The sequence below is a fragment of the Lissotriton vulgaris genome, chromosome 8 (assembly GCF_964263255.1).
Source record: "Lissotriton vulgaris chromosome 8, aLisVul1.2, whole genome shotgun sequence".
NCBI lineage: Eukaryota > Metazoa > Chordata > Amphibia > Caudata > Salamandridae > Lissotriton > Lissotriton vulgaris.
Window position 1 is genome coordinate 1507093019 of NC_141696.1, and position 14506 is coordinate 1507107524.

The 14506-nt window shown below is 41.5% G+C and overlaps 1 protein-coding gene across 2 annotated transcripts in view; it reads left to right on the plus strand.

Moving 5' to 3' along the window:
- Nucleotides 1-12100, plus strand: part of FBXO40 (F-box protein 40) — an 85408-nt gene extending 73308 nt beyond the window's left edge. For both annotated transcript variants that reach the window (XM_086935615.1, XM_086935616.1), the window contains exon 4: nt 5378-12100. In XM_086935615.1, coding sequence (XP_086791741.1) covers nt 5378-5584 — 207 coding nt within the window. In that variant the 3' untranslated portion in view covers nt 5585-12100. The remainder of the gene's footprint in view (nt 1-5377) is intronic.
- Nucleotides 12101-14506: the final 2406 nt, after the last annotated feature.

Below are 14506 nucleotides of genomic sequence, written 5' to 3' on the forward strand. Positions count from 1 at the left end.
ATTGTTCATTCAACCTGTATGATGATTACGTACATCCTTCGAATGTATTATGTATCTCACTGATGACTTTATCTCAATAAAGATTTTCAAAAAAAAAAAAAAAATAATAATATATGTGAGAGATGAAAAGTAGGAAAATATCAGAATAGGAGGAAAAAAGAGAAAAAAGAAGGATAGAAAAAATCCCCTACAGAAAAAGCAAAGTAACTATAAAGAGATGAGCATCAAAAAAATGGAGAAATAAGTCGAAAGAAAAGATGACAGAGATGAGAAATAAGAATAATGGAAGTCAACTAAAAGAGCAGCATAGAAGAAATGATTAAATGAGTAAGAAGAAAGAACGAAAAGTTGAAGAAGCGGAGTAAAATAGGGGAGAAGAACACATTAAAGAGATACTAAGAGGTACTATTAGAAAGAGAGCGATAAAGGGAACAGACAAGTATGAATGTCAGAAAGAAGGATAGAACAGAAATGAGTGTGAACATAAGAAGAACAGAAAAATATCATGAACATTTATGGACATTAAGGTCGGCCCATAAGAACAACAGGAGAGAAGAGAGAACCAAACATGCAGAGAGATACATCCAGAGATAAGAAGAAGACAGTTCAAGTGCCCGAGGCACCAGGAGACTGTGAAGTCGCTTTTTGAATCTCCATCTCTATCTCCAACTGGTTGTCCAGGAAAGTATTTAGATCAGCCGGTTCCTCAAAAATTCTAGAACGTCCTTTATAAGTAATGCGGAATTTCGATGGACCAGAAAACGAGAAGGGAATACCCATCTCAGAAAGACGTTTACGAAGATTCAGGAAGCCTTTTCTCCTTATAAAACCGTATCTCTGGCAAAGTCCTGAGAAATTGAGATCCGATGACCTTCCCAGACGACTTGTTTAGCTTTCCGCATATGAGAGAGAATCAGTTCAGTATGCTGATGCCTCAATGGTTTAAAAATGATTGCTCTTGGCTGGGTAGCTGTCTTAGACCGAAACGTTGGAACACGGTGTGCTCTTTCTATCTCAAAGTCTCTGTGGAAAGAGATTTGTAGGGTATCCGGAATCCAATGGGATAAGAACTCTATCATAGATGAAGATGATTTCTCTGAATCTTCCGGCAGCCCAAAAATGCGTAGGTTAGATCTACGATTACGGTCCTCCTGCTCAGTTAGGTCTCTGCGCAACGCCGCCATTGAGCGCTCCAAGTGGTTGAGGGATCTGGATTGCTTATGCATACCATCCTCTGCACAACTGATTCGAGATTCCGTAGCAGATACACGAAGAGGGAGGGCTTTAAAGTCATTCCTGATAGCAGACACCTTCACTTGTAATAAATCCGTGTTAGTTTTCGTGGACTGCGCAATATCATGTACCTCATTAAGGCGCGTTAAGATGGTGTCCAGCGTGGAGGTAGTGTCTGACTGAGCAGACTCAGGCGTAGGAGACACCGCCTTAGGTCTTTTCAGTGACGTACCAACATCTTTAGCGTCTTTGTTACTCATGGAGCGACCCATACTTGTAGCCATGAAGGAGTAACCACAAAGAAAAAATATATAGCCACTGGAAGGAGAGAGAAGAGCCAAAACTGCGCAGCCTTCAGCCCAAAATAAGAAATACAGCACACTGAGCTGAATGGGCACTTATAATAAAATAGCGGCGGACTTATATGCAAGGCAGACAGGTAGCCAAAGAATGATAAAGCTACAATTAATGCAGGAGGGCACAGCACGGAGTTCGCAGGAAAAAATCTCCACACCTGAATGAGAAAGTTGCACTGAGAGAAAAATAGCGCGTAGACAGCTTAATTCCCAGCCAAGCAGTAAGAAAATAGCATAAAATAGGCAAAAACGTTACCAAGTGCAGGCATCATAGAAGAAACTCACTGGGCAACCCCCACGACCTGCAACATTGTAGCGAAGCCGGCATTCCTGAGGAGAAAATGTCACTGCGTCAGGGGAAGGAAATGGCGGCCATCCGTGAGGAAAACGAGCGTCAGATACAAAACATGCAGCCGGTGTCAAAAGCAGCAGGAAAACCTCAGGAAACAGCTCCCCTCACATTCCGCTGTTGCAGGCTGCCTTTTCCGCTCACAGGGACAGTCGGGGAACGGATAAATCAGCCCGACGGGAGAACTCGCCTCGGAGCTCAAGCGCAGTCCGCCATGCAGAAGCGGCGCGCAAGCCACGCCCCCTCTGGACACATAATTCTTTGACCTGGATCTTCTACCACATCAATGGTGTTTAGTCCTCTCTCTCTGTTCTCTTTCTCTGAGTTTTGCTTTCTGAAACAACAGCCTACAATCAAGTTGCTTTCTCTCAGATTAATATCAACATTTTTCAGGTGGCTTGAACTAGGTCATCAGAGTCCAAAACAAGACCAGCTAGCCTTGGCTTTCCCATTAAGGCCTCAAGAAGAGTTACCTTCTTTATATTTATTGACTCATGTATTTATTTATTTAGTACAGAGTTTAGTATAGTGGCACACATTACCAATGGTCAATGAGCTGTGCTGAGTAGACCATGAGTGCAAACTGATGAAAGAGAATGATCATTAAGAGGTAGCTTCCAGCCATGACTTGGCATTTATTAGTCGCTCTCTTGTTTTGAGTGGTGCCCAATCTAAAAACTCTAAAGCCCAGATATGCGACCCTTTTAGCAGTCGCAAATGGAGAATTGTGCATTTGCAACTGCTAAAACGGCTTTTGAAATGTGCTAACCCAATTTTGCTATTCGGTAGCCTCTTACCGACTCGCAAAATAGGGTTTGCGCTATTAGGGCGTTTCAAGGGCATACCTTCCTAATAGAGAGTCGCAGCGGCATGTATAAATGTTTTGCCACCAGAATTCGGTTGCTAAACATTAATATTTTACTGACTCTGTGAAGGAGGCAGTAATCCATTCACAAACTTTGTGAAGGTGGGCGGCAACATTTTTTAAGTGCAGGGGGTAGTCCCACAGACCACTGCCTACTTTTAAAAAACGATAAAGGAAACTTTTCATTTTTCTTTTTTAAATGCACCCTGTTTTCTTTTAAGTAAAAGGGGCTACATTTTAGAAAGCAAATGCTTTATTTAAAAAACAATCGCAGAGATGGTGGTCTGCTGACCCCAGCCTGCCACCAGCTCTATGATTACAGGCCATTCCCAATGAGTTGCAAATTTAAACCTACCTCATGAATATTAGTGGGGTAGATCATTGGTGACCCCTTTGGAATCGCTAAATGAGACACATTGGTACATTTCATTTTGTGAGTCGCTAAAAATCGCAATTTGCAAGTTGCAAAATTAAATGGTCATACATCTGGTCCTAAGAACCACAAATCTGTGCAAACTGGCCCAGTGCAAAAAAAGGGTTCTTTATGGCCCTCAGACTGTGGATGGATTGCTAAAAAGATTTCATTTCAGCAACCCAATAAGTACCGCAGAAGATATTTACATATGTTGTGAGTCCAGGTGACTCATCAACATAGATAAGCAAATCTCAAAGAGACAACCCACATAATGCAACAGTACTCTGCCATATTTGAAACCACTTGGGGTCCAGCAATCGAGGGTTCGCTTAGGTACCAAGCGGGTGCCTAGCATACAGGGCGGTGTACCATCTTGCTACCACCCCCCACCTGAGACCAATGGTGCTTTAACGATTAGCACTTTCTAATAAACTCCGTTCCACTCTAACAAATCGGAATCTTGAGGTAGTGTTTTTTGATATTTTTTCTTTTAACACTTGTACCCCAGGCTAGGGTGGGCCTCAGCGCGCCCGTACCACCGGGGTTTATTATAATATTTCTACTTCACTTTCCTGACGAACGCCTGATATACCATTAACATTGAGGCAGAAACATGTTGACCACACATAGGATAAATCTGGACTTTTAATCTTTGTCCTTTATCCCACACCATTGTTTTTATTTATGTCCAATTGGCAAAACTATTAAAATGTCTTTCTTTGACACAATTGGTACATTTTTTAAATCACACTTCACTGAAAAAGCCTGCTCCGCAGTAACCTGGCGTTGCAGCACACAAGGGTGGCATTCGGCCGCTCCTGGTGGGGCCCAATGATGAAACATGTTACCAACCAGGTTGGTAAGTGAGAGCTTTCCGAACAACCCAAAGAGGTTCCCCTCACAGCTGACTGAGACTGTGAGAGTTGCTAAATGCTTGCTCTTTTTAATTTTTTTTGTTATGACGCTCCTTTGTTGTTTCATAAATATTTGAAACCACACCCATTGCAACCATAATTGCACCATACTGTTCTGCTCTAATGTAAAACAGGTATTCAGCAAATAAAAAAAACAATATGTCAACCTGTACTAAGAGTGAGGAATGGCATCAGTAATATATATATGGACCACATGACCTTACATATCCCTCAATTTCTTTCCTCTTGAGTCTGGCAAACAGTTGAAAAAACAACTCCAGTGTCTTTTGCAATCAAGCCCACTTCCTCCTTGTCTCTTGCAGGTTCATACAACGATCTAGTTTGCACACTACATTTCCTTTACTTGAGGCTGAATTCAATTCTTATTTAGGAGTCCCAAATTTTCATATGATACTAACATTAGCTGATTAAATCACTCCACTACTCCAATTGATTTACATTTTTTATTCAATGGATTCAGACTCTCTGTCATCGTCTGTTACTTGGTCTAGAAACCAACGTTGACATTCTGATGCTCATAAATTTTAATCAGGAGACAAGCAGTATCCTTATAACAATAGTATATCAAATTTCTGTGATCAGGAATTAATTCTAACAGCTCTTCTGAATATTTTTAGATTTAATCCACGACAACTACATGCATTGGCCACTGCTTTAAGTTACTTTAGATCAAAAGATGGTGTATTTTACTTTTCTAGATAAATATGCTACAGGGTGCATCTTAGAATCCTCCTGAAACTGTTACAAGATTGCTCCTACTTCACCATCATATACATCCATTTAATGGAGGGGTGGAGGTTCTTAGAACTGTCAGGTTCCTGCAGTAGGAAGGCCAAGGGAAACCCTTTCTATTTTTTTCTTAAAGGCCTCTACATTGCTTTTAGCCAACATAAAAGGTTGATGTTTCGGTGTTGACCTAATCAATGGATCTGGTAACACAGAGTATACAGGAATATTATACAGAAATTTGGAATTTCTGTAATTTGTTTATATTGCATCAGAGCTAAACAGGCTGTTTAGTATTTATTATATTATGAGTTGTCTTACATGCACTTCAACACTGGTTGAAAGTGTCTTTAATAATGATAGCTTTCTATTGTAATGTTTAAAATATTATATTCTTATATGTGACTTTTACTGACTGGTAATGTTAAAAACATTATAATTGCTAGTATCTTTTAATATTACTTATTGTTATTTTATTTTTTCTCTTGCTGTAACCAGATTTGGCAGTTCAGCAGCCTCTTCTCTACGGTGTCCAAATGGGAGTTCAATGACATCCCATCAATGTCCGAACATCTAAAGACCTGCCCTTTCTATGCCGTGGAACCGAAGAAGGACCCTTTCCCTCTAACGAGCATGTGTGGACCCAAGGAAAGGGCCAATAGGCCATCCCAGGCACGCCTCATCAACCTAAGGCAGAGGCTCTGAGCAGTTGAACCTTCAGAGACTCGCTGTGTCGTACATCAGAAGCGGATCGACATCAAGAGGCTGGAGACTCTCTAAGGACTTCAGAGCAACATCACGGTATCATGGTACCCTAGTGAATAATTACTGTCTGCCATCTACAAGATCAGATCTGTGTCACCAGAGCTAATCCAGGCTTGTTCTCCATCACTCAATCATCAACAAGTAATGCAAAAAATAGAAAACAAATTATTGCTGTCATCTCCATTTCTAAAGATGGACAATTTTTAAATTTCTAGAGGACAATAGCATTTGAGGAGGCAGAAAGTGCGAAATGTACCTCTTCGGGCAAAATGAGTATAATAGATGTTAGTAGCACATCTTGTAATATCCTCCTTATGTGCAATATCATAGCTAGTTTTTCTGTTCAAGTTATTGCATCTCTTACCCAATGTGGGATAAAGTCAGTCAGATATAACAGGACATCAATGTGTGTAATACAAACCAACCTCAATTGGCCAGAACACATCTACATGCAGTAGACATAATGCATCACTGACTTTTACATATTTGATCATCCTATGCACATAGCTTGGAAGTGTGGCAGTGGTGTCTCTCCATAGTGGAACCACGCTTGTCAAGTACAGTAGCGCGGGGACACACTGGCTCAGTGTAACCATGCGCTTTACCAATGCAACTATTATTATTATTATTATTATTATTATTATTATGGTCACCTGCACTACACATAATTATTTTTTTAAACCTCAATAATTGATAGTTGTCTATACAAGAGCCTTACTTCATATACCTAAGAGACACCACTGTGCACCATTAGAGAAAGCACAAGACTTCCTAGCCGGACATTTATTCTCCCACAGCCCTAATTGCATAAGCAACTGGCAGTCTATCCACTCTTTTTTTGTTTTTAGTGTTTGGAGGTATCAGAAAGCATTTCCATGCACTTGCCCATTTTGTTGGGTCCTGGAAGGAGGTTTTCTTATTGAATGTGAAATGAAGGTAATTTACCTATGACAGCATGCATAGAGCCTTGTCTTTGGCTATATATTTGTCAATGCCATTGAGGTACTCCTTTTGAAAAAAAAGGGTTCCTCAGATTAAAACTTTGGAGGAACAGAACAGTAAAAAGAAAAATTCTGGTCTTATTCTTAGCAATGATACTACTTCCACCGCGAGCTAGCAATGGAACGCCAAAGTGTATAAGACTGCCCGCGGTGGACGTCAGGTCCATGTGGCATGCCTCTATGTAAATTAGTCTATCTAGCCAGATAGATTTTACTGCCAGCTGAGCACCCTGCCGGAGACGAATAGCCTTTTTTCATGATGGCCCGTAGCATAATGTGGCCAGCAACCAGGATTAAATGCCTTTATGTACTGAGGACCTTCGTGGATCTCTGCTGCCAGAGCTCGGATTTTATAATCCCATAAACAAGAACACTGGAATTAGGCGATTTTGCGATGCCGCAGCATTTTCTTCAGAGCGCTGGATTCGCTGCACTTGCCACACATTTCATCATATGCTTCAGAATTTGCAGACTTTAGCAAAAAAAATGGTGTCTAACTTAAACGGATCAAATATTACTAAATACACGTTCACACATTTCACATGATGCTGCATAGGGGGCCTTTGTAAAAATGAACAGTCAGCTGCACATTGCTCTATTTAAGTGTTACATGGATATTAATGGAGTGAAACGTTTGATCAGTACGTGTAAACGTGTAAAAAAGGCGAAATAATGAAGCAATACTGCCATAACATGTGCCACATTATGCCACATCATTTACAATTTTCGTGCCTCATAATTTAGTTAACCCTGTGGCATTATTTTGACCTTCTCTGCTGTGTGATTCCATTGATCCTGTTTACAGGGTATACATAAGTGAATAACAGATAAAAATGCAATCTGTCCAGTAGAGAGGTAATAATACATTCAAAATACAGTAGCGTAGTGCCATAGAAACTAGTGTAAACATTATGTATAATTAAATTATAAATAAGTTTTGAAATAAAATACAAGTCAGAGGGCCTAATGGTCTAACATGCATGTAAGACATTTATAAATATTAAGCGACACACCCATTATTTATTTCAACCAACCAGAGCTCTGGCTCAAAATGCCATTTGCAGCATATATCATTAAAACACGTGAAATTTTGCATCGTTTTTATACACTTTTCTCGCAATACAAGTTTATGGAACATAAACATTTGAAAGAACTGTTGCTTCAACTCAACTAAATGGTGAGCAGTAGGTAGGATGCTCTCATGGAGAGAAGCAGGAAGTCTTTGAAATGAAGACAAAGATACATACACATTCTACTAAAATCATGCTTCTCTTTGCCAACATTGAAAGTGAGGCTAAGCAGGAGATGGGCAGATATATTACCTAAAATAAAATGGCTTCTAGGCCTATGATTATCATGAAACATTGCATGCTTGTCACGGCTGATGAACAGTTCAGGTTAAAATAAAAACCAAATCCATATTCAATTATTTAATATCGCAGAGCACATTGTGATATACATGTGCAAGGAAGCATTAACATTTAAGGCAACAGGAATACATGGTTATGGTTTTTTAAAGGGAATGGTATTTCATATCTGAAACAGCTAAAAATGTATTTTGAAAAATGTGGTCAAACTGATGCACAACAAAATGGAAGAAGTTCAGCTCAAATTAGGGGACTCCTAAAGCCACCAGGAAAGGTAATATTGTCACCTTTTCACAGAACATAAATTCCTGCTGTTGGAAAGTGAGTTATTGGTAGGGGCAAATGTAGGTCTGCCACTGGGAATAAGGCCACTAACACATGGTAGGACTCAGCATAGGTCTTAGAAAAGTATTCCTATGCTCAACCCTTGGTAGCTTGGCTGCGAGCAGGCATGTACATGTAAATGTAAATGTACAAGTATTTATATAGCGCAAATCACTGACCGAGGTCTGTATCTAAGCGCTTGCTTTGGGAACCCGTCCTGGTATTCCCCTGTGAGATAACCCCGGCAGGGTATCCGCAGGGTGAAAGCCAGGCATCCCGCCGCAAGAGGCCGTTGTGGAGATTAAGCAAGCTATTGCCCAGAGTTGCAGAGTGTGAACCAGTGTGTCGAGAAGGCACCAGAGCGAGAATTATCAAGTCCGTGGAATTTTTAGCCCAAGACCCGCCGAGGTGGGGAATTGAACCCTGGTCCAGGGCCGATCTCAGCTTCCGGGTCTGCCGCCTCTAACCCCTGAGCCACACTTCTCCACGTAACTTCAAAGACAGGTATGTAAAGCATTTAAAAACACAGTTTCAGTAAATAATTAAGACACAACACATAATAAAAATCCAATACCAATTTATCAAAACAGGTCATATTGTTATCTTTAAAATGACACCAAAACAACAAATATTCAATGTAGGGAACAGGAGATATGAATTTTCAAAGATTTAGCAAAATATAGCGGTACCTGTTCGCGATAGACTGAGTCAAAGTCAAAGTTTCAGGCCGACCACGATGGAGCTCTGAGCAGCTACAGCTCGCTGCAGGTCCCTTTCTCAGTTTCTACCTTTACACTTAGAAACTTTTCTTGAGCTTTTCTCCCCAAGGACCCTCAAAGCTCCCAGCCAGTCCAGATTCGTCGAGGGTTCGCCGGATTGCCTTTCGACGAGCTCCCGGTCAACTTCCCTGGAGTGGACTTAGAAACTTTTTCTTTAGCGCTTCAGCGGGGCAGCCCAGGAATCCAGGCGGACATGCGATGGAGGGCAGGCGGCTTGGTGTCCGCGGTTGCTCCCAGTCAGCTTTTCTACGAGCAGACTTAAAAACTTTTCTGGAGATTTTTCTCCAGGGGTCTATCGATGCTCTTCATGTAGCCTGATCTGGTGAGGGTTTGCCGGCTTCAGATTTCTTCTAGTCCCAATCAAACTCTGGAAGTTGGACCAATAGTGCTTTTAGTGGGACGAACCTGGTTGGCTTGGCCGGCTCGCGGTTGAAGGCAGGTGGCCTGGCTGGCCAGGTTGAGTCAGTCCCTCTATGAAGCTTTTTTCCAAAGTTGCTCCAAAGTTCTCCAAACTTCTTGAACTTCTTCCTGAAGTTCCTCAAGGGGTCCCTAAGTGTCTCAAACTCACTCCAAGGGTCTGGAAGCTCCAAGACGGTCCTTGAAAGTTGAGGACTTCAGTTCCCACAATCCACTGGTACAAAACCCTTACAAATCCACTGGTGAATCTCCAATGTGCAGATTTAGTTGGTGATATTCCAGATGAGTTCCTTTAACCTGTAGCTTTCATGGAGTCCACTCTTTAGTTATTGTGCAGCAAGATAATCCACAGGGCTGTAGTTTCAGATGGTGCAGTCTTCAGAGGTCAGGCCTAAGAAATCTTTTCACAGCAAATCTTCTCAACAGGGCACTTTTGCTTCAGTTAGTTTCAAGCAGCAGATCTTAGAGGCTCTGCACCTCTCAGATACGTATTCCCAGTTCTCTGGAGCAAGCAGAGAGTCAAGAGCTGGCAAAACATATCCCCTAGGATGGTTTATTTCCATAGACTCTCCCCCCCACCATCTGCACATACCTTCCCTAATCCTAGGTCTGTTTGGGGTCAAAAGTGTGGAGTGGAAACTGACACTGAGGCCATCCCCTTTCTTTGAAAACCATGGTTTATGACTCCTCCCCCTGCTCTGACATTCCTGTGTAGCAGCACACTGTCCTCCCAGCGGAGCTGGTTAACCCCAGGGGGTCCTTTATCACCTCTTCTAAGCAGCCAGGCTAATCCTGGAATGCTGAATTTGGATCAACAAACAAGAAAGTCTTATAAATTTGTGTCTGTGGGATTTTAGGAGAAATTCAACAATATGATATTGTTGGATTTTTTAATGCCATTCTGTGAAGTCTTTGAATGGTATTTCTAGCCTTTTTCCATCAAGAGTTATTAGTTACTAACCTCTTGTCATGTTAACCCATGTGGCCTGGGATTTGCAATGGGGAAAATGACTTGGGCCATTTTTCCAGCACTATGGCGTACAAAAATATATGTTATAAGTACTTTACTCATTTCTACAGGCTCCCCACCCCATCTGCAACTACGGAAGACTTTAGGGGTTCTGAATCTGTAGAAATAATGCAGATCCTCCCTCCACAGTGCTCCTAGCATCAAAGTCGAATTTGAGCAGCACTTTACAACAATGTGGAGAGTAAAATGTGAAATTTCACTTAACCCAGGACATATAAAACTCATTTTATAAGGGTGTACCTTATAAATATCTGACCCCCCCACCCCTGGGACACCTAGGGGAGACCCTGGGGGTTCCTAATATGACAAACATGGTAGGTTATCCATTTTTAGGTGCCCCAAACCCCAAAGTAGAGCTTGGGCACAATTTATTAGGTCTCGCTGATCCAGCGCACATGCGCTGTCATCGAGACATTTAGTAAGCCACTTTTGGAAGTGCTTCCAAAGCGGCGAAAGCGGCGACCAGCTTACCCCAACACGCACAAGCACGCGGCGACATGTACAACACTTTTCTTCGTCGCGCGCGTGCCTGCGCACAACTTGCGTTTTAAAAAGTTTGTCATTCTTTTTTCATTTTGTGGCCCGGCCACGCGGCCAATGCTTGTTTGGTGTGCCCTGGCATATTTTCAGCGCGTTGCGCGCCTTGAATTCAGCTCACAACATTTATTTAGCCCGGGAGCCCAGGCAGGCTTGAGCTGTAGATGTCCAATTTCATGTTCACGCGCTAGTTTCATTTTGTGTAAGAACTCTTAGAGTTCTTGTTTTTGAGCTATTTCCCTGGTTTACTTCTTCCCCCCCCTTTGTGCGGCTGCCTGTCGCTGCGTACTTTTCCTCCATCCCCCCACTTGCACTCGCTCATGGGCTTCTTAGTGTTTTATCCGCCCCTGCCCTCCCCAGTGTTGACCTGGTGTACCCCTGCCTCCTCAGTGTTGCTTCCGCATCTCCGTCCCTCCCCTTGTAGCTAAAGTCTCCCCAATAACTCTAGGTTGCCCTATAGAAAAAACAGCAGACAAAAAAATCTCAGAGTTCAGCAAAAACACGAAGTTTACACCAATCTCTCGGAGCAGCACTAAAAAAAGTCCTCAAAGCACTGCTCTAACTGGACAGATCAGTGTGTTAAGAAGACTGCTACTTTTTAAAACATTTTCTTTATTTTTACAAACCATTCATTTTTTTTAACTTGCAAAAAAACTTAAGTTATCAGCTCTGTCCAACATATCATACACTTATGTCAAATTATTATCTACGTGCATTTATTAATACAAACTCGGGTTGTGGCTGTTGACCCCTCCCCCAGTCCCCTCCCTTTTCCTCCCCCAACTGATATACCTAGCTGCACAAACTGCTAGTGTGTCTCACTGGCCTGGAGGTGCACAGAGTGGAGCAGGGAAACAATGGACAGGAAAATGCAAGACGAAAAGGTACTGTCTGCCTGTCTTTCTTTAATTCTTACAGCGGCTCTCACACTTGCAAGCGGAAATCAAGGCACATTCAGAGCCACATTAGGTTGGTTTTGATTTTGTTATTTATGCATGTATATTTACAGCCATATTCATCAACAAGAATTGCGCTCGCAAATGGCCAGATTCTGAGAATCTGGCCGTTTGCGAGTGCGATTTTTGCATTTGGGATTCATCATCCCAAATGCAAAAATCGCTATCTAGAAACTCGCATATTTGCGAGGAATTGGATTTAAGGAATCTCTAATAGAGATTCCTTAAATCCAATTCATCAACCAATTGGAAATTGCGAATTCGCAATATTTGGTCGCAATTTACCACCAAGTCAGACTTGGTGGTAAATTGCGAAAAAAGAGTAAAATGCACTTTAGTGCATTTTTTTCTTTTGCATGTTACACACACACATGTCCTCTGGACATGTGTGTGCGCAACACCTGTTCAAATGTGCATTTGAGGGGTGCTACAGGGTGTCCTTTGGACACCCCTGGCACCCTTCAAATCGCAATCTTATTTGCGATTAGCAAATTGCTAATCGCAAATAAGGAATACTCCCCATTCATTCCTATGGGCCTTTTGGCCCATAGGAATGAATGGGGAGTTTTTCCTTATTTGCGATTAGCAATTTGCTAATCGCAATTAAGGAATCAGTAGGAATCGCAATAAATTTTGCTAATCCTACATGAATCCCGTTTTGCGAGTCCTTAATAGCGAATCGCTATAATTCGCTATTAGGGCCTCGCAAAACGGGAGATTGATGAATCAGGCTGTTAGACCTTTATTTTAGTGTAAACAACCTCAGGTAGGGCAAGATGTTGTAATTTAGGATTTCAGAATGTATACATTTTCCAACCAGTGTTTAAAATGGAAATATAAAAGTGCAGCTACTCTTTGGCCCAGAGTACCTGTTTCCTTCTGAGAAGTGCTGGCACTCTGATTAAAAACATTGGATCAGTGCAGAGAAGTGCCGGTACCATGCCTTCAAAATTGAAGAAGTGCAGGTACCTGTTAGCCCCTGCCCACTTAAAGAGCTGTTCCCATCCTTCTCCCGACATTTCCAAATTACAGAGGAACATACTTGGCTAATCAGTTACTTATTGACTATTGGAAGCTGAGTTGTGAAATACTTCCAAAATGCAGAACCGTGTTTGCACTCCTGTACGTTTAAAGTCCATTTCTTTGCTGTTATGCCTCCATTTTAGCATTTTAAGCCATAAACGTGACGTTTGAAAAATATTTTTCTCTGTCATGATGGATCATGTGTCAAATTTTCACTTGTTAGCAGTAACCACAATTTAAGGGACCATTAACCAACACTGGGGGAAGTGCTTATTTTCAGTAGCCCAATACGAGCATGCATGATGCTCCCGGCATCCGTCGCATTAGTAACCTATCTGCTTTAGTAATATTTCCTAGTTCTAGATGTGTTACCCCTGGTAATATCAAAACTTCCTGAGATATGAACAGGTCCACGAAATTGGTCTGAATGTACCCATGTCTAACGTGCAGATCCAGCACCTACCTGAGCTAGAGGTATATACATTGTGTAGCCATTCTTGAGTTATGTGCTACTTGTACAGTTTTGTATATCCTAATGTCCTCTCTAGCATACTTATAAACGTTGTTGGTATGTCTCGCTATATTGTCTAGCATTTCTTTTCATAAATTTCTCAATGTGCATTTGATCTGCAATCCCTTCTTGATTGTTTTTTTTTGCGTCAATTAAGATTTTATAAAGCCCTTTGGAGACCAGATGCGTTTGAGTAAACTTCTTCACAGGGTAAAGTTCTCTTATTGCCTCCATCTTGCTCTGATAGTGTAATGATCGTTTTCCAACTGGTAGATATTGTAATCTATTCGATTCACGCACTCCAAATGTTTCTTTTCATGTCTTGTTTACATTTCTGATCTTCTCTACCTTTTTATTTTTGTCCAAAAAGCATAAATCCAGAATTATTAAGAACCTAGTTCAAGACGTGGTCATATCGAGAATCAAATATAAAACTGCTTCCTATGCCCCTCCTTGCACCATTAAAAGCAGTTTCCCACTCTGCTGCCATTGTCATATTTAGACAATGCAATTCGACCGGATCACTCTAGCCATTCAAAGGTGCCATGGGTCACCATTACCAGTTAACTTGATTGTTTTCATACTATGTGATCACTTGGCAGATCTGAGCACCTGACTCACCTTTGTTTTTAGGGATTGCGTAGCAGACCGAGTATACTGTAGGGTTGCAGAAGAACTATTGTAGCTTTACCAAGAACTTGCAGTGGACCTACAAACTACCCATTGCTTACCATCAGTTATCTTCATTGTCACTCTCATTTACGTGCTTCGTATTCGATGTCTTACCTTCCGCTTTTTGTATTTGTCCCTCCCATGGGGCATAGCTTGTTTACTGTCATTTTGATTGGCTGACTTGTTTCCTTCCACTGCTTACTTTTAGGGAACCACTTTTTTCTTTATGATTAAGCATTTCATGA